Source organism: Bombyx mori, chromosome 8, assembly GCF_030269925.1.
Source record: "Bombyx mori chromosome 8, ASM3026992v2".
In the NCBI taxonomy this organism is placed as follows: domain Eukaryota; kingdom Metazoa; phylum Arthropoda; class Insecta; order Lepidoptera; family Bombycidae; genus Bombyx; species Bombyx mori.
In genome coordinates this window covers 11,644,397-11,667,315 of record NC_085114.1, presented here as the reverse complement: position 1 = coordinate 11,667,315, position 22,919 = coordinate 11,644,397, and the positions used below count along the sequence as shown (strand labels likewise).

General features: G+C 40.3%; 2 protein-coding genes across 4 annotated transcripts in view; one reads left to right on the top strand and one right to left on the bottom strand.

Annotated features, from left to right (window-relative positions):
* LOC101737969 (beta-3 adrenergic receptor) overlaps positions 1–22,919 on the top strand; it is a 136,561-nt gene that overhangs the window by 102,651 nt on the left and 10,991 nt on the right. The gene's annotated exons all lie outside the window — the stretch shown is intronic.
* On the bottom strand, positions 6,786–22,349 carry LOC101739476 (uncharacterized). 3 transcript variants are annotated; one of them, XM_062669788.1, is made up of 10 exons: positions 22,188–22,349; positions 21,830–21,949; positions 21,077–21,169; positions 20,454–20,572; positions 19,934–20,058; positions 18,822–18,938; positions 9,963–10,147; positions 9,183–9,296; positions 7,946–8,385; positions 6,786–7,286 (listed from the first exon to the last, which is right to left on the bottom strand). In XM_062669788.1, exons 5-10 carry the CDS (start codon positions 20,040–20,042, stop codon positions 6,983–6,985), a joined length of 1,269 nt encoding a protein of 422 aa, XP_062525772.1. In that variant the 5' UTR covers positions 20,043–20,058; positions 20,454–20,572; positions 21,077–21,169; positions 21,830–21,949; positions 22,188–22,349; the 3' UTR covers positions 6,786–6,982. The 3 variants fall into 3 exon arrangements, with proteins under 3 accessions (XP_062525772.1, XP_021207620.1, XP_021207621.1); XM_021351945.3 differs by lacking the exon at positions 20,454–20,572; XM_021351946.3 differs by lacking the exons at positions 20,454–20,572; positions 21,830–21,949 and having other exon boundaries at positions 22,188–22,346.

The window sequence follows — 22,919 nt, the reverse complement described above, 5'->3', positions numbered from 1 at the left end:
ACGAATCGAAACATATGCAACAATCCAAGATCGAATTAAATGTTGGATTCGAGATTGAAACATTACGAGGAGGAATCAAAAAATAGTAAGAACGAAATACTCCTTGGTAAGAAAATAAATAAATACTGGCAGGCACAGCTCAGATACATATTTGTAATATGAATAAAGAAAAAAATCGTGTCGGAACGTGTTCTCGAAAATGGAGAAAAACGAAGTGCGAGACATTATTTACCTCTCTTTAAAAAAGTTAAAGACACAAGATATTCATTGCGATTTTGAGGCAACATTCGGAGAGTCTGCTCCGGCGTATTGCACTGTCGCAAGGTGGGCTTCTCAATTTCGTGTAGGGAGATCGAGCACGGAAGACGAACAACGCTGCGGCCGTCCATCGACGTCAGTCACCCAAGAAAATGTTGCGAAAGTCGAGAAAATTGTGTTGAGCGATCAAAGAGTTACCATCCGATACTTAAAACAAGAAACGGGCATTTTATATGGAAGTATTCAATCCGTATTGAAATAATCTTTGAATATGAGAAAAGTCTCCGCAAGATGGATGTCGAGACTGTTAACCGACAGTCAGAAACAAAATCGACTTGACATTTTGAAGATATTGTTGGACAAGTTTCAAGAAGATTCTGAAAACTTTTTGTCTCGTTTCGTAGCAATGGACGAAACATGGGTCCATAATTTTGATCCCGAGACAAAACAGCAATCTTCGCAATGTAAACGGCCATCATCACCGACCCCGAAGAAGGTTCGTGTCATGGCATCGGCTGGCTAGGTTATGACCTCTATATTTTGGGACTCCGAAGAGATATTGTTAATTGATTACCTGGAGCGTAGAACCACTATTACAGCCCAATATTATGTAGCTTTAATTTGCAAGTTGAGGAATGACATCAAAGAGAAAAGAAGAAGGAAACTTCGATGGTGCGTGCTGTATCATTACGACAATGTACCCGCGCACAGGTCGGCTGTTGCAATGTCTGTCATTCAGCAAGCTGGCTGCTTCAAATTAGTTGACCACCCTTATTCACCAGATCTAGGGCCTAGCGATTCTTGTCTGTTCCCTAAATTGAAAGAATACTTAAGGGGAAAGAGGTACGAAGACGATAACGAAGCGATGGAGAGCTTTTTGCAGGACCAAGACAAAACTTTTTTTTCGAAAGAGATTCAAGCCTTGGAAAAGCGCTGGACTCGGTGTATAGAGAGACTCGGAGACCATATAGAAAAATAAACTATTAGGTTATCAATGGTCATTATATTCTATCTCACTACTTTTTCATTAATGTAAATGAAGCTCTTTTGGCCCTTCATTACATTTAAATTTCCAGCGCATTGGCTTCGACTTTCCTTATATATTAGTTATTGTCTATAATGGAAGCTATGTTCATTCTATTATTAGAAAAATAGCTGCCTGTCTTTGTGCATACAAAAAGATAACGTGCTTTCTTAAAAAATAAAAAATTCCAGATTTAAAAAAACGTTTAAATATTGAAACAATAGCTTTAAATTTTGTTTCTCTTTGCAGAACGAAAATAATTATAATAATTGTAAGTGTAGAAATAAGTTAATAAAATTATAATATATTAAATAATTCTTTGCAGAGCAAGAACTTGGTTATTTTGTTTCAATAAACAACACATTACATTAATTTCAGCCATTAGTCAGTTAGAGCGATCGCTTTCTGGAAACATTTTTCTCAGTCCGTCTTACTATCTACAAGTATACTATAGTGACTCGAGTGATCGTCAATTCTATATGTAGTTTTATACCGAGTAAGTGCTACTAAAGCTAGCTTATTTTAAATTTAGTTTTCTGAAATAATTGCAATATACTTGTAGTATATGCTAATAACCTTGAAAACTAATACGCTTAGAAAATAAAATTCCATATAAATTAGTTTTGAGTAAATATTCTTTAAAAATCAAAAATCGAAATATGCAGGATTAGAACGCACAGAGAAAAAATACACGGACTTCTTCTTTCGCATTTCACACTTCATCTATTTTCATGCAATATAGAAATTACTTAAATTTAATCAGAGCATCCCAAGTATGATTCAGCGTATGAAACAACTAGGATTACCCCATCAACAGGGTGATTGTCGTAAAGATAAGTGAAATAACAAGCACGCTAAACAATAAAGGCAGCTTGCTGAGTTTGGAAATGCTTATGTCTCGACCGTAACTCGGTCATAAACTATCGTGCAGACTGGCTGTGTGCTCCACTTCACATGTCACAGATAATCTCATATTAAAGCACTAGGTAAGGAATCAGTAATCAAAAATAATGTTTTAATGCTGGTGTTTGGTTGGTTAAGAAATACATTTGATTGCAGTCTTAAATGATTCGAGAACAGCTGTGATTCTAAGTTGATAGTTTAATGAGTGGACGTATTTTACGACTTTTACCACGTGTATAACATATGAATTATTCAGACGACAAACTATTATTTGTATGGAAATAACACCATGAAAGTTCACCAATATAAGTAATTTTAATTTTTTAAATTATAGTTGCTTAGATCGATGTACGAGCTAACAGCCCACCTGTTGTTAAGTGGTTACTGGAGCCCATAGACATCTACAACGTAAATGCGCCACCCACCTTGAGATATAAGTTCTAAGGTCTCTATAGTTACAACGGCTGCCCCATCCTTCAAACCGAAATGCATTACAGCTTCACGGCAGAAATAGGCAGGGTGGCGGTATCTACCCGCGCGGGCTCACAAGAGGTCCTCAACTAGTAATTACGCAAATTATAATTTTGCGGGTTTGATTTTTATTACACGATGTTATTCCTTCACCGTGGAAGTCAATCGTGAACATTTGCTAAGTACGTATTTCATTAGAAAAATTGGTACCCGCCTGCGGGATTCGAACATCGGTGCATCGCTACATACGAATGCACCGGAGGTCTTATTCTTTAGGCCACGACGACTTGTTAGACATGCTTACATTATATTTTAAACAGATCATCAGTACGAAGTGTGCGTTTATAGTTATCAGAATAGAGGATTGAATGAACTATTCAACATCGAATCAAACATTTTAAAATTAGCTCTACTACTTCTAAAATTCAATTTATAAAATTCAAACAACACTCGTACACTATACTAATTTTGTTTACACTGCATTAAACACTCTTGCATAACATTATCCAACGGCGTATCTGTTAAAACAGAAATGTGCAACGTTTATTTGTTCAATCTCGAGCGTTTGCACCCACAGCCAAATCGCGTGATGAACTCACTCGATCTACGTGTAGTAGTATGCAACAGAACTGTTAAGGCTCCAACGAACCCACACATCTAAGCAATAAAAATAAAAAATAAAAACTAGCTGATGTCAGTTTTAAAAATTTTTGCGGTTTTTTTTTAAGTTGACAGCTGTCACCTGTGATTTTTCAAATTAATTATTAAAAAGGGAGCGCTACACAAAAGAATAATACAGTACCAATATGAAATTGCAAATATGGATTGAATGAAAGTTATGCTGAAACTGATCTCAAAATTTGCGTAATTTATTACAGGGACATATCAATGAAGTTCTTGTGGCCTCAACTGTATAACGTTATCCATTTTTGGCTTTAACAGAAAGACGCCACATGCTAAACAGAGAATGTATTAATCGAATTATTGCAGTAACGATTTTCAGAAAAAATTATATCACGTAACTCAGATGTCAACTAGCCACTAAGATCGCTAGGATTTTAACGCGGTGAGATTTCTTTCATCGGGGCTTTGTGCAATCTCAATTTTTTCAATCTCAATCTCAATTTCAAATTTATACGAACAAATAAATTCCTAAGCTCAAAGCCGATATCCAACGCGTCTTCGATCAGATACAGTCGTATTTTGTGGAAAGGCCCTCGAAAGTTTCATGAAAAGAGCAATGACCCGTCATCGGAGCCGCTCTGGCTGGCCATTTTCCGGATGTTTTATTCCACACTTTAATCGGAACGTGTCTACTCTACAGTGGAATAGAAACATCACAATTCACTCAAAAAATACGTGGTTCAATTTTTAAATGAAATAATGGGCTGTTTGTGAAATGGCCTGTATTAGAATTGTGATGTGTTTTCCGCACAAAACGTTTCGATTTACGATCAAATCTATATATATAAAAATTAATTGCTGTTCGTTAGTCTCGCTAAAACTCGATAACGGCTGGACCGATTTGGCTAATTTTGGTCTTGAATTATTCGTGGAAGTCCAGAGAAGGTTTGAAAGGTAAATAAATATGAATATGCTCGGAATTAATTAAAAATAACAATTTTGTTTTCCCTCTGATGTGTCCTTCATCGGAAGGATTCTTTTTGTTTGTTTTAAGTTAATTTTATACAAAAGTTTAGATCTTTTATTTATCGATTGAGGCACTACGAAGTCTGCCGGGTCAGCTATACGAATACAGACGTTAAAATTTTAAAATAAAGCGAAAAAAGGAAATCATAATTAAGAGTAACGGTATCTAAAACAATATACATTCCTTGAATTAATTAAATAAATCGATTTCTTCCTATAGTACTACTATCTATCTAGCTTTTTGTCTTGAATATTGGAAAACCATAACATTAGCATGGAAATGAACGGGTTCGTTTTATACTGTACCTGAATTCTTAGTCTATGTTTAGGAATTTCGGTTTATTTAGGGTTATTGTGAATTCAATTTCAACATAATTAGATGGACTTTCTACGATTTTCAATTAATTTTGTTTACCCGAGAAAACGCTTCTGAAATGTAAAATGTTTTTCGTACCGCGGGAGAAGTTATAGTCAACGCTAGAATGAGCAAATTAATAAAAATTAATAGTGAAATTTTACTAAAATGAACTTCTAACGAATATCTCGAACAGCAAAAGGAAAGACTATAGTAGATTTCACAATGATGTTATTTGAAACTGATTTTCTCAACTACCCTCTGATTAAGTTGTATGCATGAGTATTCTAGTAAAAGATCACTCTCGGCCCTTTGTTTTAAAGGATCTTTTTCACCACAGTCCATCACTATGAGGATCGGATCATTACAGTGTTATTGGATCTAGGGAAGTTCCATCGATAAACTACCCTCTATGATCGCTGGAAGAGTTTCTAACTAAAGTCTTTATTCATCATTTCAATTATTACTGTCTATATTCTATATCAATACATCTATTACCCGCCACAGCTTCACCCGCGTGGACTGCGATTCATTTTAACATTTGTTAAGCCTTATATTATGTATATAAGCCGGCGAAAACTTTTATTTTACCTAACAGTCCTAGTTGTTTGTTTGCTATTATGTTCAAATTCTTTATAGATCCTTTACTAGAGCCTTCTTCATTCTTCCATCTTTCTCTCTCTCTTTCTCTTAATGAAAACATGTAAAGTCTGTTTCCATAGTTTCCTTAACATTTAAAAAACTGGAACATTAAACCCGGACCGGTATGTACCAGGGTAAACGCAATGAAACCGCATGCATTAAGTCAGTCACATTCACCTGCTGTTGCAACCTGATTGCTTCGTGGATTTTCTATTCTTGGCTGAGAAGCGAATGGCTGATACAGGTCGATCAGCAGCAACAGAGTTAAAAGAACTGAGCAGATTTCTTTAGAACAATAAAACACTCATCAGGAAATCAGAGATAGCATCTCCACGGATGCAATGGGACTCTAGAAAATCATCATTGAAATAAATTAAAACATTGAATCTCTGCCTTAATTCTAGGTTTGTTTTAGCTAACGAACACTTTTCTCAATTGAATGAGCCAACGGTATTTCAAAGCAAATTTAAATGGATATAGACAGTTTCAATGCTACACTATCGGTGTTAGTGGAAAATTCAATTTTATTGAAACATAAGATTCAACTATAATGGACATAATGCGAAAATGTTTCACATTAAATAGAAGATTTTAAGTCTACTTAATAAAGTGGTTTAGTTATGTCTATTTATAATTGTATTTCATTCCGATTGCGAGTTAATTATGAACTTGCTTATTTTTCATGATAAGATGAAGAGATTGGAGTTTATGCCCATAAATGAACTCAGCTGTCAACTGCTGGATATAGGCCTCTCCAATTACACACCACTAAGCATGATCCTCGGCTTCTATCATTCTCAAGGTGGGTGGTGCATTTACGTTGTGGATGGGCTGTGAGCTCGTCCACCCATCTAAGCAATAAAAAATAAAAAAACAGTTCTTGCCAGCCACCCAATATCTTTTTTTTTTAGGATTGAAGGATTACTGGTAGTTAGGAAGGTGGGCGAGCAAAGGCTCAGCCAGGAGGGGGGAGATTTGCTAACAACTGCCCGAGCGCCTCCGAAGGAGACCTAGCAACTTAAAAGCAGCTGCTTCGCGAATGAATCTACTATCGGATCGGAATCGCGATCCGCTGAGAAGATCCGGCGAGAAACTCAGCGAGGTGATGTATGGGTTAGGTTGCACGTCGAACTCTTTGTCGAGTTCGACGAGTAACGGTTACCGGGGTCCCTAAGGCCGCTCCTAGTGTTAGAGCTGAAGGCGTCCCTGCATAGATCGTCACTCCACCGAATCTACGTTTGCCAATTCGAAGTCTCTACTCAAGAACACGTGTACCTCAACGGTTATCGACTCTCCGGCTAATAGCTCAGCTTACTAATCCGCTGTGCTATGTCGATAACTTTGATTCTCTGTAAGATCACCTCGTTCCGGATTCAATCCTTCAGAGAAACTCCAAGAAAATCTTGGAGTTTTCCTACTTAAAAACCTTGAAAAAACAATAAGCTTCATATTGACATTTTTCTATCTAAAAAGACAAACACATTAGACTTTTAAAAATTTAATAACATAATACATTTCACGTAACTTAATAAACATTGAAACATCACGTAATTGTTGGTTTTAGCAAACAATAATTACACCATTTTGTTAAATATTATAAACGGATCTCCATTTATTCTTACTTTGTTATTCATGTAATAATTGTGTCAGTCTTTTTAAAACTGTTCTTTTTTTCAATGCTATGATTGTAGTTTTAATAGAAGTTTACTTTTGGTACGAGCATTCTGTGTTTTCATTTGTGCTGTTGCACTTTTCTCAGCAATTCTCGATGCTAAATTAAATATATTATTATTGATGATTGAAAATGCGATATTTTTATCTTTCTTCACAACATTCGATTCACTCGATGCTGGTTTGATGTATTTCTTAATATCGCTAACATTCCTCTTTTTTCTGACTGGAAGACCTTTTATATCAGCTTCATAGTCATCTTCAGCTTTGATAAATTCTTCTTTAGGCATTTTCAAAACATCGCTTTTTAAACTGTAATGCGACATTGATTGAACTTACATAAATATATATACCAAAATTCCATATTTTAATTTTATTCTTTTTTTGTGGTATTTTGTGACTTTATGTAATGATTTTGTGAATTAATAATAAATATTTTAGGAATATAGTATACAAAGATAACAAGAACCTTTTTACTAATGCTATGGACTGCACAGGTCTTCTTGTTCATTTAAGTTCGGCAATTAATAGTGCAGATTTTATAACAATACTCAATTTTTAAATACGTTTTATGTTACATGAAAAATTATATGGAACGAAATGAGATGAAGTTGATTTATTTGAGACTGTATTCTTTTTTTATTGCCCTTGTAAGCAGACGAGCACACGGCCCACGGCGCCTTATTGGTGAGTGATTACCGTCGCCCATAGACTTCAGCAATTCCAGGGGCAGAGCCCAGCTGTTGCCTACCGAAAATTAATGTAATCAATTGGGCTGTTTTTTTTTGGTAGGTGGTGTCGATGATGTCGACTGTCGACCCGAAGACCTTTTCAGCTTCCCCATTACAGCTGATTGAGCACGGGCTCAGTCAGGAGGGTGGAATTTGCTATGAAATTAAATGCGAAAAGATAAGGTTGGATGAAATAAACGCACAGATAAACTATAGGCTTAATAGTATCAATGTACTAACTTGGGATTTTCAAATTTGTCCAACATTAGCTTTTCTTTGAATTCTTCAAGATCACGGTCAACTTCTTTAGAAATCGCATAATCCATTTTTGGTGATGACTCTATTACTTTTTGCGTGTGGGTTGGCCGAAATATAGCAGATGAAGCTCTTAATTTTGTCGGTCTCACTGGGCCAGGTTTAGGGGTCACTGGAGGTGGATATTTAGGGCTCTTATCTAAATAATCATAGGCCACATCGTTGATGGCGCCAGGGAATGCCTTACGTCTACCCCACTTATCGGGTTCATTAATACTCGCTTCTGGTACTGCTTTTCGTAAAGAACTATCGGCTTTGTCCACATTTATGTTGATGTTCGAGGGCATTATTCGTCTACCTGACATCATTGGGTCAGGAAATGCTGGAAAGTGTGGTAGGTATCTTTCGTCGTATCCAAATGTTGTCTAAAACAAGGATTAGTACATTTAGATAAGTTTCGTGCAAAAGACACGGCCAGACGTTTTACTGGTGGTAGGACCTCTTGTGAGTCCGCGAGGGTAGTTACCACCACCCTACGTATTTCTGCCGTGAAGCAGTAATGCGTTTCCGTTTGAAGGGTGGGGCAGCCGCTGTAACTATGCTTGAGACCTTAGAACTTATATCTCAAGGTGGATGGCGTATTTACTTCGTAGATGTCAATGGGTTCCAGTAACCACTTAACACTAGGCGGGCTGTGAGCTCGTCCACCCATTTAAGCAATAAAAAAAAGTCGTGGTTCGAATGCGTGCGCTAATAATAAATATTCATGTATATTGTTAGTAAATAAGCTACATAACTAGGCTATGGAAAGAACATTAGAATCAATTATAAAAGAGACAAATATTGTAAGTAATATTATCACTGGTTGCAAAGGTAATTTGTTCTCTGGCCAAAACAAAACGCTTCCACTCCGATCCACTCCATTTTAGAGAAATATCGGGCTATATTTTTCATTTAGCTATCAATGATATTAAATCTTTACATAAAAACTCCAAATTTTTGTAATCTGAATTGGTTCTCTTAAATATTGATAGTATTTATTATCTATGATTGATTCTAATCAATTTGACCACGTTATTAATCGATTGACGTTTTGCGCGTATGAATTCTTCTCGAAATTTCGATTTAAGGTTTAAATTTCGACGTAAACATTTTCGTACTGTCAGAAGATCAAATACTAATGTCAATTTATAATAAAGTTTATTAACAAAATTATTATTACCTTCACCGCTCCTTTAGCAGTTGTATCACGTGCATCCCCCGACTTTCTCATGTTAATGAGGCCTTGAATAGCCTTGAGTTGATCGACCGAGCCCAGTTGATATTTCGACATTATCTGAACGGGTTGCATAAATAATGAATTTAAAGATCATATCGATGAATTTGTGGATTCAGCATAAGCGAATCTAATGTAAAAACGAATATTGCATATAAGATTTTGCGTTTCAAAATTCAATTTAAATGGAAAATGAAAGTTACCCACTTCGAGACTGCATTTCGCATTCATGTATTTAAATAATACAATGTTTCAAATAAACGGATTTATTCTATCATTTTCGAATACTTCTTTCAGTATATTGTCTGTTATTCATAGAGACTAATAGAAATTTTATCAGAACTGTACCTAATAGTTCCCGTAAAAGCTACATTCTATCTTAAGTTTTTCATTTAAATAGTTGTTATTATTATCTGGTTTTAAGTAGTTACCAGAGACAAGTGAAGTCCATAAACATAAGAACATCAATACCCACATCCACTTTGAGACATGAGGTCGAAGTCACAATTCCATTGCACAACGGATGATCCTGGACCCTTTCAAAATGGAGCGCACAATTACTTCTCTACTTTACTACTGTTGACTATCGTGATACTAAAAAAACAATGCTGCCAATCTTCCGGAAAATCTCTTAGTAGCCTCTTACGACACTATCGGTTAGAAAAGGGTTGGTGGTACCTTAGGCCGAAAAAAAAACAACAGTTATTGTATTATTTAAACTGTTACCTCTGCCATTTCCAAGTCGCTCGTGGCCGGTTTGGTTGTCGTGCTAAAGGCCGGGGCCTTGGCGGTTAACCTCATCAGTGAGCCTTCGAACTTGTTCTGATCATCGGATTCGAAAATGGAATCGTCCAATCTTCGTCCAGACTTCGATGCTTGAGGATTTTCTTCTTCTGGTGCTCCAGTCATGACTGCAAACATCGTTTCATAAGAATCAAATTATACGTGCTTGGAAAAAGGCCTTTTAGCCTACGCGTATGTAGGTAGGCATTCCGATAGAGGCACCCGTCACGTGCGGACGTGCTCATCGTCCACTCGATCGCCCGGTCTTTGTTCGCCCGGCTTTTGTTAGCCCGGCCATTGTTCGCGCGGCCTGTGTTCGTGGTACATCTGCCGACTAAGTGCTCTTTCTGGAAGTTTTTATTTGTTTTGTTTCCTTTTGTTGTTTCTGTGTTCGTGGTACATCTGCCGACAAAGTGGTTTCCTACAAGTATTTATTTGTTTTTGTTTCTTTTCGTAATTTCTGTTTTGTTGTGCTTTTTCTTTGTCCTGTAGTAATCGCGCCGCATTGCCACCTGTGTTCAATAGAACCGCTCAGGTCCGAGAAGTTGGGGCCTCGCCGCAAGGCGAGTGTTTTCAAGACCCGGGGCCGCCCTACCTGGGTACTCAGCGATCATGGACGCTGTATTCGCGGAATTCCTCCGACTTCGCCACCCACAGCTCGCCTCGGAGTTTTTGGCCTTCAAGGCCAATCACACTGCGAGCCCTCTCGAGGACTCCGCCGCGCTCGCTGCTCCTGCGTCGCCTGTACCTGCGTGCAGAGCTTCTGCATTGAGCACCGCAGCCTCTGTCGTGCCTGCCGCTCCCGTGTCGCCTATACTGGCGAGAAAAGCTGCTGCGTCGTCCGCCGTGACCATCGTTTCAGCTGAGCGATCATCCGCGGCCTCCGTCGCGCCCTCTAAAACACCTACACTTGCTCGTAGGTCGCCTGCACCCGCCTCCTCGTGCTCCGACTCTGACTCGGACATGGAGGTCGACCTCGCCCCCGCCTCATCGACGGATGGATTCACCCTGGTACAGAAGGGTAAGAAGCGTGCCGCGGAGTCTCGAGCTCCCGCGGCCGCTAAAATTAGCAAAGCCGTGAACGCGTCGCGCCCCCGCCCTCAGACTCCCGTTGCGCCCCCAGCTCGTGCCACTCCGTCGCCGCGTCCGGTGGCACAAAATAAAACCCAGACCCCTCCCCCGGTTATCCTTCAGGAGAAGGCAGCTTGGGATCGAGTTTGCCTGGCCCTTAAGGCCAAAAATATAAATTTCACGAATGCCCGTAACCTCGCGAACGGCATTCAAATTAAGGTTCAAACACCCGACGACCATAGGGCCCTCTCTTCTTACCTCCGTAAGGAGCGTATAAGTTTCCATACGTATACGCTCCAGGAGGAGCGCGAACTCCGCGTTGTAATACGCGGAATCCCTAAAGAGTTAGATGTAGAGCTCGTAAAAGCCGACCTGTTAGAACAAGGCCTACCAGTGAATTCTGTGCACCGTATGCACACCGGTCGCGGTAGGGAGCCATATAATATGGTTCTAGTCGCTCTCCAGCCTACCCCCGAGGGTAAGAAAATCTTTAACACACAGACCGTCTGTAGGCTCTCTGGTATCGCTGTCGAAGCCCCCCATAAAAAAGGCACTCCTAGCCAGTGCCATAACTGTCAATTGTACGGGCACTCTTCCCGTAACTGTCACGCGCGCCCCCGATGTGTTAAGTGTTTGGGCGATCACGCCACGGCCTTCTGCGCTCGCGACCAAAAAACCGCGACGGAACCGCCTAGCTGCGTCCTGTGTCGAACACAGGGTCACCCCGCGAATTACCGTGGTTGCCCCCGAGCCCCTAAAATAAATCGCCGCGTCGCCCGCCAAAACCGCCTCCGAGCTTCCGGCCCAGACATCAAAGCCTCGGCACCCTCTGCGTCGCAGGCTAAGCCAGCGTTCGTTCCGGCGGCGGTGCCCAGTGTCTCGGCCTGGGCAAAACCGCTGCCGTACACGAACACGGCTACAACTCCCTCCTCCGCGATTCGTCCCGCCCCCGCGACTCGTCCCTCTCCCGCGACTTGCCCTCCGACCGCGTCCGACAATCTCGCTTTAGCGATCGACTTCTTTCAGTCGATCAACTTTGAGCGCGTTAACGCTTTGGGCGACGCCATTCGCGCTGCCTCCACTGCACAACACTTTATCGCCGTTGTGCAGGAATACGCCGACGTATACGCGTCATTAAATACGTACGTCCTCCCCTCACTCCGCCGGTAATCAATGGCGTATATAAGTAGAATAAAGCCCCTATCCGTAACGATAGGATTTTTTAACGCTTACGGTCTCGCAAATCAACGTGATCAGGTTTCTGACTTTTTGCGTGACCACCAAATTGATATCTTTTTAGTGCAGGAGACCCTACTTAAGCCCGCGCGCCGTGACCCTAAAATCGCGAACTATAACATGGTCAGGAACGACAGGCTCTCTGCCCGTGGTGGTGGTACCGTCATTTACTATAGAAGAGCCCTGCATTGCGTCCCGCTCGATCCTCCCGCGCTCGCTAATATCGAAGCATCAGTGTGCCGAATCTCACTGACGGGACACGCGCCGATCGTTATCGCGTCCGTTTATCTTCCACCGGATAAGATCGTTCTAAGCAGTGATATCGAGGCGCTGCTCGGTATGGGGAGCTCTGTCATTCTGGCGGGCGACCTAAATTGTAAACACATTAGGTGGAACTCACACACCACAACCCCGAATGGCAGGCGGCTTGACGCGTTAGTCGATGATCTCGCCTTCGATATCGTCGCTCCGCTAACCCCGACTCACTACCCGCTAAATATCGCGCATCGCCCGGATATACTCGACATAGCGTTATTAAAAAACGTAACTCTGCGCTTACACTCGATCGAAGTAGTTTCAGAGTTAGATTCAGACCACCGTCCCGTCGTTATGAAGCTCGGTCGCGCTCCCGATTCCGTTCCCGTCACGAGGACTGTGGTGGATTGGCACACGCTGGGCATCAGCCTGGCTGAATCTGATCCACCATCGCTCCCGTTTAACCCGGACTCTATCCCGTCTCCTCAGGATACCGCTGAAGCCATAGACGTCTTAACGTCACACATCACCTCGACATTAGATAGGTCATCGAAACAAGTTGTAGCGGAGGACTTCCTTCACCGCTTCAAATTGTCCGACGATATTAGGGAACTCCTTAGAGCTAAGAACGCCTCGATACGCGCCTACGACAGGTATCCTACCGCGGAAAATCGTATTCGAATGCGTGCCCTACAACGCGACGTAAAGTCTCGCATCGCCGAAGTCCGAGATGCCAGATGGTCTGATTTCTTAGAAGGACTCGCGCCTTCCCAAAGGTCTTACTACCGCTTAGCTCGTACTCTCAAATCGGATACGGTAGTAACTATGCCCCCCCTCGTAGGCCCCTCAGGCCGACTCGCGGCGTTCGATGATGACGAAAAAGCAGAGCTGCTGGCCGATACATTGCAAACCCAGTGCACGCCCAGCACTCAATCCGTGGACCCTGTTCATGTAGAATTAGTAGACAGTGAGGTAGAACGCAGAGCCTCCTTGCCACCATCGGATGCGTTACCACCCGTCACCCCGATAGAAGTTAAAGACTTGATCAAAGACCTACGTCCTCGCAAGGCTCCCGGTTCCGACTGTATATCTAACCGCGTTATTAAACTTCTACCCGTCCAACTCATCGTGATGTTGGCATCTATTTTCAATGCCGCTATGGCGAACTGTATCTTTCCCGCGGTGTGGAAAGAAGCGGACGTTATCGGCATACATAAACCCGGTAAACCAAAAAATCATCCGACGAGCTACCGCCCGATTAGCCTCCTCATGTCTCTAGGCAAACTGTATGAGCGTCTGCTCTACAAACGCCTCAGAGACTTCGTCTCATCCAAGGGCATTCTTATCGATGAACAATTCGGATTCCGTACAAATCACTCATGCGTTCAACAGGTGCACCGCCTCACGGAGCACATTCTTGTGGGGCTTAATCGACCAAAACCGTTATACACGGGAGCTCTCTTCTTCGACGTCGCAAAAGCGTTCGACAAAGTCTGGCACAATGGTTTGATTTTCAAACTATTCAACATGGGCGTGCCGGATAGTCTCGTGCTCATCATACGGGACTTCTTGTCGAACCGCTCTTTTCGATATCGAGTCGAGGGAACCCGCTCCTCCCCACGACCTCTCACAGCTGGAGTCCCGCAAGGCTCTGTCCTCTCACCCCTCCTATTTAGCTTATTCGTCAACGATATTCCCCGGTCGCCGCCGACCCATTTAGCTTTATTCGCCGACGACACGACTGTTTACTATTCTAGTAGAAATAAGTCCCTAATCGCGAAGAAGCTTCAGAGCGCAGCCCTAGCCCTAGGACAGTGGTTCCGAAAATGGCGCATAGACATCAACCCAGCGAAAAGTACTGCGGTGCTATTTCAGAGGGGAAGCTCCACACGGATTTCCTCCCGGATTAGGAGGAGGAATCTCACACCCCCGATTACTCTCTTTAGACAACCCATACCCTGGGCCAGGAAGGTCAAGTACCTGGGCGTTACCCTGGATGCATCGATGACATTCCGCCCGCATATAAAATCAGTCCGTGACCGTGCCGCGTTTATTCTCGGTAGACTCTACCCCATGATCTGTAAGCGGAGTAAAATGTCCCTTCGGAACAAGGTGACACTTTACAAAACTTGCATAAGGCCCGTCATGACTTACGCGAGTGTGGTGTTCGCTCACGCGGCCCGCACACACATAGACACCCTCCAATCCCTACAATCCCGCTTTTGCAGGTTAGCTGTCGGGGCTCCGTGGTTCGTGAGGAACGTTGACCTACACGACGACCTGGGCCTCGAATCAATTCGGAAATACATGAAGTCAGCGTCGGAACGATACTTCGATAAGGCTATGCGTCATGATAATCGCCTTATCGTTGCCGCCGCTGACTACTCCCCGAATCCTGATCATGCAGGAGCCAGTCACCGTCGACGCCCTAGACACGTCCTTACGGATCCATCAGATCCAATAACCTTTGCATTAGATGCCTTCAGCTCTAATACTAGGGGCAGGCTTAGGGACCCCGGTAACCGTACTCGTCGAACTCGACAAAGAGGTCGACGTGCAACCTAACCCATGCATCAGCCCGCTGAGTTTCTCGCCGGATCTTCTCAGCGGGTCGCGATTCCGATCCGGTAGTAGATTCATTCGCGAAACAATTGCTCTTGAGTTGTTAGGTCTCCTTCGGAGGCGCTCGGGCAGTTGTTAGCAAATCCCACCCCTCTTGGCTGAGCCTTTGCTCGCCCACCTGTCCTGGTGAAACTGGAAAGGCCTTCGGGCCACCAGTAAACTTTCAATCACAAAAAAAAAAAAAAAAAAATGTAGGTAGGCTTACAAACATTTTCTGCTATAGTCTATATCTATTTAACAGATTTCTGGGATGAGTATTTTTTTGCGAAACGAAAAATGTAGGTATATTATAACCATGTCTACTGTCTACTTTAAGTATTCTATAATTATACGCAACAAATGAAAGATTTTTAACAAATGCGTATTACCTTATAGTAATATGCCATATGCTATTTATTTATTGCAAGCACACTCAGAATTATTTTAAATATTGACATTGTGTTAAAAAACCAAAGTAATATTTTATTTTTAAAAAACTTAAGTGTGATGGTTAATTTTCGAACTATAAGTATTACTAGATGATGACCGAGCTTTACTCGGTTTTTTTTTCGATAACGCCATCTTGTTGTGTCTTTAAAGCGGTTAGTTGCCCTCAATTAAGAAAAATAGTATTATTATTCGCCAATAGATGTCGGGAAGAGTTAATTATTAAAAGACGAATAAAACAACATTTTCTGAAAATAAATCGTAGCTAGATCGATTTATCGCGCCCGAAATCCCCTGTACACTAAATTTTATGAAAATCGTTGGAGCCGTTTCCGAAATTCAGATTATATATATACACTAGCGACCCGCCCTCGCTTCGCTTCGGAAACATTAAAACACACATGAAAACAAAAAATTAAATAAAAAAAGTTTAATAAAAAGTAGCCTATGTTCATCAGGGACAATGTCGGCTTCTAATGGAAAAATAATTTTTCAAATCGGTCCAGTAGTTTCGGAGCCTATTCGAAACAAACAAACAAACAAATCTTTCCTCTTTATAATATTAGTATAGATATAGAAGAATTGCACGTTTAAAGGTATAACATTATTAAAATATTAAAGAGAAGTCATGACGATTCAAAATCTAGATTACTAGTTATTCTGATATGTGCAAAGTTGGAATACAACTCATCAAACTTGGCACCCTACGGATTTTATATTCTAGACCACGTATTATTAAAATAAGTATATTAGTTTTTGTCATTTCATTTTACTCAATAAGTTACAAATGCTTTCCTTGTTTAACTGGTGATGTTTTGAAAATTCCAAGAAAAAATTGAATTCAAAATTGATTGTCAATTCCTTTGACGAATCAGTTCTGAAGACAAGAATCGTTTATTTATTTATTAGTCTAAGGTGGATAGAAGTTGAAACGGTTCGATACTGAGCGACTAATTACAACTCGAAGTCTCAGATACATTACAATAAAGGATATTCCGTTCTTCGTTCCGAAGCGAATAATTAGGTTGAGGTTTGTCGTAGGACGAAGTTTTTTTATGTTTGAGGAATTACTGGTGGCCCGGAGGCATTTCCAGTTTCACCAGGACAGATGGGTGAGCAAGGGCTCAGCCAGTAGTGGTGGGTTTTGTTAACAGCTACCCGAGCGCCTCAGGATAAGATTCATTCGATCAGGATTCGGGAAGTAGTTAGCGGCGGCAACGATAAGGCGATTATCATGACGAGAAAGAAGCATGATGGCGATATCTGTATAAGACGTCTTACCCTATTAGTATTAAGGATAATGATTTAAATATTAAGCCTCGATACGAGTACCAGGGAGTAGGGACAGATATGGGAAAAGTAGTAGCAGGTAGTAAAAGAAACCAGGTTTTTTTTCCTACCTATGCTGATAGCCTTGAGAGGTTATTTCAGCTTCTACTTGACGTGTAGGTGAGCTCACGGGGTCAAACCGGAGTGTTGCTAACATTGGCCCTAGCAAAAGCAGTGCTTCGTAGAATCTACCACCAGATCGGAAACGCGACCCACTGAGAAGATCTGGCGAGAAACTCAGTGGGCTATTGGGTATATGGGTTAATTTACTCATCGAGCCCTTCGTCGTAATCGACGGGTTCGGCGAGGACGGTGGTCAGTGCCGTTAATGCATCGGGAGGATCCGTAATGATGTGTCAGAAAGCCAGGGTCGCGTACCCGTAAAATGAAAAATCTTTTAAATTTCATTGTTCATATCCCTGTGTTATAAATTACATTTGAGAAATTTGAGAAAACGTAACATTCTATTTCATATCATGTGGAAACAAATTGTTTATTATACAAACGTCGACAAAATTGATAGTATACAAGTCCCATAACAATGTACCTGCTTGATCGATGAGGATTGAACGGTATATGTATAAGGAAGGGGGTTTGTTTGATCATTGTACAGAGATTTGCATTGTAGAGAATTCGAAACGATATTATGCAAGGATATTATTGCTGGTGGTAGGACCTCTTAAGTCCGCGCGGGTGGGTACCACCGCCTTGCCTATTTCTGCCGTGAAGCAATAATGCGTTTCGGTTTGAAAGGTGGGGCAGCCGTTGTAACTATACTGAGACCTTAGAACTTATATCTCAAGGTGGGTGGCGCATTTACATTGTAGATGTCTATGGGATCCACTAACCACTTCACACCAGGTGGGCTGTGAGCTCATCCACCCATCTAAGCAATAAAATCCAATCATTGTTTCACGTCATTTTATTTATCGTACAGAGCCTTAGATATATATCTTGTATATAACAAAAAAAGTGCGCACTCCGATTTCATAATTGGAACCAATGTTTTTTTTTGTGTTATTAAAAATTTCAATGTATCAATTAGAAGGTGTTACAGTTTTATATTAATTTTGAACTATACATTGCGCTTTGTTACTTTCTCTTTTAACTTTATGAGCACTAAAGTAAATTTAAAAAGCTTTTAAAGCTTGTGTACTGGATGGAACCAATTTCGCATGCAAACAAATACAAAGTATACCTCATTGAAAATGTTTACATGTTTGTCTTTACGCTCGGTTACAAAGTATTATATTTAGAAAATTATTTGAGTACCCACTATGTATGTAATTTTTATTGTTCTAATAAATTAAGCGGAGTAGTGTTTTCTAATGTAGCTCTTATGATGCTTTACCGAAAGGTCTCCGTTAAAATAACTCTTTGAGGGCTCACCAATCCAAATATATCTTCCATTGGTTCTTGGGTGGTAAGAAATCCTATTCATGGAAAGAAACAGCAAGTACGTAAAAGTGGCTGGGGCAAAAATAACTAGTCACTGTCACCATAGTACCCTGGGCATATTATAAATAGATTATACAAGATAGTTGATAGGGCTTAATTTAGTTGAAGAACAGGTAATGAGCAGAAATATAAATGAATATCCGGAGACGTTTAAAATAAAATCAACCTTGAACTAAGCATTAAACGGTTAATTTTAAAATGGCTAATACTGATCGACGTACGGTTATCGCATCGGATGTGTCCGGCGATCGACGTATATTATCTCCGCTTCGACGCCATTCCATGGTTAAAGATCAGGTAACGAGCAGAAATATGAATGAATATCCGGAGACGTTTAAAATAAAATCGACTTTGAATTAAGCACGAGACGGCTAATTTTCAAGTGGCTAATACTGATTGACATACGGTTATCTTCTCGGATGTGTCCGGCGATCGGCATATGTCCGCTTCGACGCCATTCCATGTCATCGGCGATCTCATCGTCGAAAACACCTCGCTTTATGTAAACGGAGACGTTGGTTTCTGGGGAGAGCAAAATGCATTTTAAAAGGATATCTTGATCGCGATCGAAAAAACGGTGCGCATGCAACTTGGTGTACGTGAATGAAGTGCAACTTCTTTTTCGATGTGTAGTATTGTGATTTTCTTCATTTTTCATCCTTAAATCAGACATCTTCAACCTTTATATTATATATTTTAAATTATAGAGAGAAATTTTTTTTTTTTTTAAATACTTCATTAAAATATTGAACGCTACTCGATGCTAACGCTCGCGCAGGTTTACTACGCGCATGCGTTCGAGTGCCACGCATTCACTCTCGCTCTGTCTCTTTCTAGTATGGTAGCGTTAAACGTTTAACGCAACCTTGTTGGAAGACGCATTAGAAGTTTCACTTCAAAATGCGTTCAAGCGTTATCATAGCGCCTACCGTAACTATCACACTACCCACTCAAATAACTGACATTAACTACATCGATACAGCATCGATAGAGACGTCAGCAGCGTTCTTTGAGTATTATGTCGAAAGCCCGCATTGGTGGGTACGACCATCCTGCCTATTTCTGCCGTGAAGTAATTAATTATCCATTCCGGCTTGAAAGGTGAGACAGCCCCTATACAATATAAGAGTGATTTGGACCCCGTGTCCCAAAATAGGCGGGGGTATTAATGTTGCACTGTCAATAGACTCCGGAAACAACTTAGCACCGTAGGAGGGTCATGAGCCTATTATCTATATAATAAACATATAAAATAAATGCAGACTATTTGTTTTCAAATAGACAAACTTAAATTGAAAAATTTTAGCAATATGTATAAATGTAACAATAAGATTTTTTGTTTAACTCAACCAGGCTAGAGAAAACCAATTGAATAATAGTATAGATAATACGTTTAAATACTTTAAAAATAGTTCTATGCGAACTTCATTATAAAATACAAAAACGGAAGCATAACGATAGTATATAGGTACAAAAGTATTCAGGGGTGCGTCTTAATTCTTTTGTGGCGTTTTTACCTTTTAAATCGATATATTCTGCTAATGAATAATTATATCCGAGGGCTATCCCTGACACTGAGGCTGTGAGAAACGCGCAGCCAACAGCGGAACTGATGCAGCAGGACATCGTGAACGTCCACAGTCTGAAATGCAGTAAACAATTTAATGCTGAAAAAAATTATCTCCACTATCTTTATCTCGAGCAAGTCCATCAGTGAGAGCATTTTTTTTCCCTACCTAAGCTGATAGCCTTGAGAGGCTATTTCAACATAACCTTCACTAGTAGATGAGCTCAAACCGGAGTGATGCTAACGCTGACCCTAGCAAGAGCAGTGCTTCGTAGAATCTACGACCGGATCGGAAATGCGACTCACTGAGAAGATCCGGCGAGAAACTCAGTGGGCTAAGAAAGAGCATAAGTAAAGCTAGCTACATACGGGAAGCAAATTTTCTTCATACCAATTACCGGAACAAATACCACTGTTTTTCTACTGCCGTTTGTATTTTTTTTAAATATGTTTACATATTACATACATACATTTATGTAATGGTGGTAGGGCGTAATGCGAGTCCGCACGGGTAGGTGCTAACACCCTGCTTGTTTCTGCCGTGAAGCAATAATGCGTTTCGGTTTGAAGGGTGGGGGCAGCCGTTGCACTGTAAAACTGAGATTTAGAACTCATGTCCTGAAGTGTTAATTTACTTAAACAGTAAAATAAACAAAAATTGCCAATACTTAGAATGGAAACTTCACAAATAATTACATTAGGGGTTACTCTGTGTTAGAACTAAACAGGTATAATGAAAAAAACGGTATTTCATTGAAACGAAAGAACGAAATTGGTTGTCAGTATGGTTGTCTGATAATGTAATAAAAAAACATTGACTAAAAATTGCAAACTTTTTTGAATTGAATTACTACCATTGAATTATCATTATTTTGTATTATAATACAAAGAAGGAGTTAATTTGAAATTTACAATTTTTTCGTAAAATTAACGCTTGGGCCGATCGTGCCTCTCTATCGCTTGCTACGCGCTTCTTCTTGCACGCTCAGGCTCAGGCGGAACGTGACACTTTTACGTGCGTGCAGCCGGTGTTCATCGATTTTTAAGAAGTTATCACTTCAAAAAGAATGCTTATTTAATAAATTAGAAATACCTTTGGAACAGATCAATCATCCAACCGCAGCAGGTGAAGATGCAACACATCCTTATATAATTTTGATCCCATTTATTACTTTAAAGCTTGAACCTGCGAAACGTAGTTCCATTAAAAGTTTAATGAGCAAGTAATTTTAATGACGACGCTCGTTTCAACTAAAGTTAGACATCCACACACAAGTGTAGTTGATGAAAATTGTTTTTGTTTTTACTCTACATCCCACCATTCTTATCTAAAAACAATTGAAAAACAATTATCTGCTGTTTCGATACTTATAAAATCATGAAATTAAAAAAAAACCCACTAAATAGCCATTTCGATCGAAGTTTTGTTACATTTATCATTACTGTGTCTATTAGTGCGCATACGATGGCCACTTCGTTCATACATCGTGCAGAATACTTGTTAGCTATAAATACAATGCAAGGTCCTTTTTATTGGTGGTAGGACATCTTGTGAGTCCGCGCGGGTAGGTACCACCACCCCACCTATTTATGCCGTGAAGCAGTAATGCGTTTCGGTTTGGAGGGTGGTGCAGCCGTCGTAACTATACTTGAGACCTTAGAACTTATATCTCAAGGTGCGTGGCGCATTTGCGTCGTAGATGTCTATAGGCTCCAGTAACCACTTAACACCAGGTGGGCTGTGAGCTCGTTACCCATCTAAGCAATAAAAAAAAAAGTATAATCTGTCAATATCATTGTCATTAAATCTGAGTACAAATTCAGAATTATCTACATTGCCTGTTACCTTATTTTCGACAACTATAAGTGAGGAGCGTCCACAGCTAATTTCGATGCGAACAGCAAATTTAAATTTACATTATCAACATTGCCAGTCAGTAGACATCAAACAGCTTACACTCGAATGCTATAAATAAAGACAATAGAAATGTAACGTAACATTGAAGACAAAGCATCTCCGATCTAAAATTAAACTGTGGTACTACGTATTTATCATAAAATCCATTTGAAAGCAGAGTACTTCCTTGCGACCGAATCCTTTGAGATCTCAATCAGAAAGCAAGCAAATTTACTCTTGCGATCGTAAACTTGTTCACTTGCCTCTGACATTTTACCTAACCGACTAAGTAATGTTTCAAGCACACCTTAAGCAAGAAGTGATGAACAAATAATTTGTCCAAATAGAAGGGAGTCTCTGAGATTTTCATCACATATATTCATCACATATGACGAGACTGTAACGCAAAATTTACTCTTACATAACACCACAATTTCTGACAGCTTCTTTCAAAATGATCAGAAGTAGACGGTTGAAAGCAAATGTCAGTCTGTTGAAAATAATTGTCGAGCTAAAGAGATTTATTATTCGAGAAAAATCAATAGAGTAGTATTTAATTAGTATAGCATATACCATGTTCTATTATTTCATACAGCGCGGACCGTCCAAAATTCGAAAACTAGAAACATCAAAGATCGTTACTATGTGAATAAGTTAATCTCAATAAAATATTAAAATAAACTAAAAATTCGAGTGCCCCGCAAAAGAACTATAACTACAGCTAGTGAAATAAGGTGTTTAAACAGTCAGTGCTCTGAATTTTTTTTTTGGTAGTCGCGTAATAATTATTACCTGACGTTTATTAGCAATGATTATCAACGGTACTATTTCCTGACCGCTAATGGCATGTTCTTCTTCAAAAGGATTATCAGCGGTTACCATGTCCGCAATCGTGGAAATCACTCACCTTCACTAACCATGTCACCATTCGATGGCCAGAAAAAAAATTCATTTCTGTTTTTTTTTTTATATATTTTTTTTTTATTGCTGTTATGGGTGGACGAGCTCACAGCCCACCTGATGTTAAGTGGTTACTGGA

Excerpts from the sequence above, each read along its gene's own strand:
- LOC101739476 (XM_021351945.3), bottom strand. The coding sequence starts at position 21,126 with ATGTGTTGCATCTTCACCTGCTGCGGTTGGATGATTGATCTGTTCCAA. Across the intron at positions 18,939-19,933 it reads AGAATATATCGATTTAAAAG|AAACCAACGTCTCCGTTTAC; the intron begins GTAAAAACGCCA and ends TGCTCTCCCCAG. Across the intron at positions 10,148-18,821 it reads ACACATCCGAGAAGATAACC|TCATGACTGGAGCACCAGAA; the intron begins GTATGTCAATCA and ends CGATGTTTGCAG.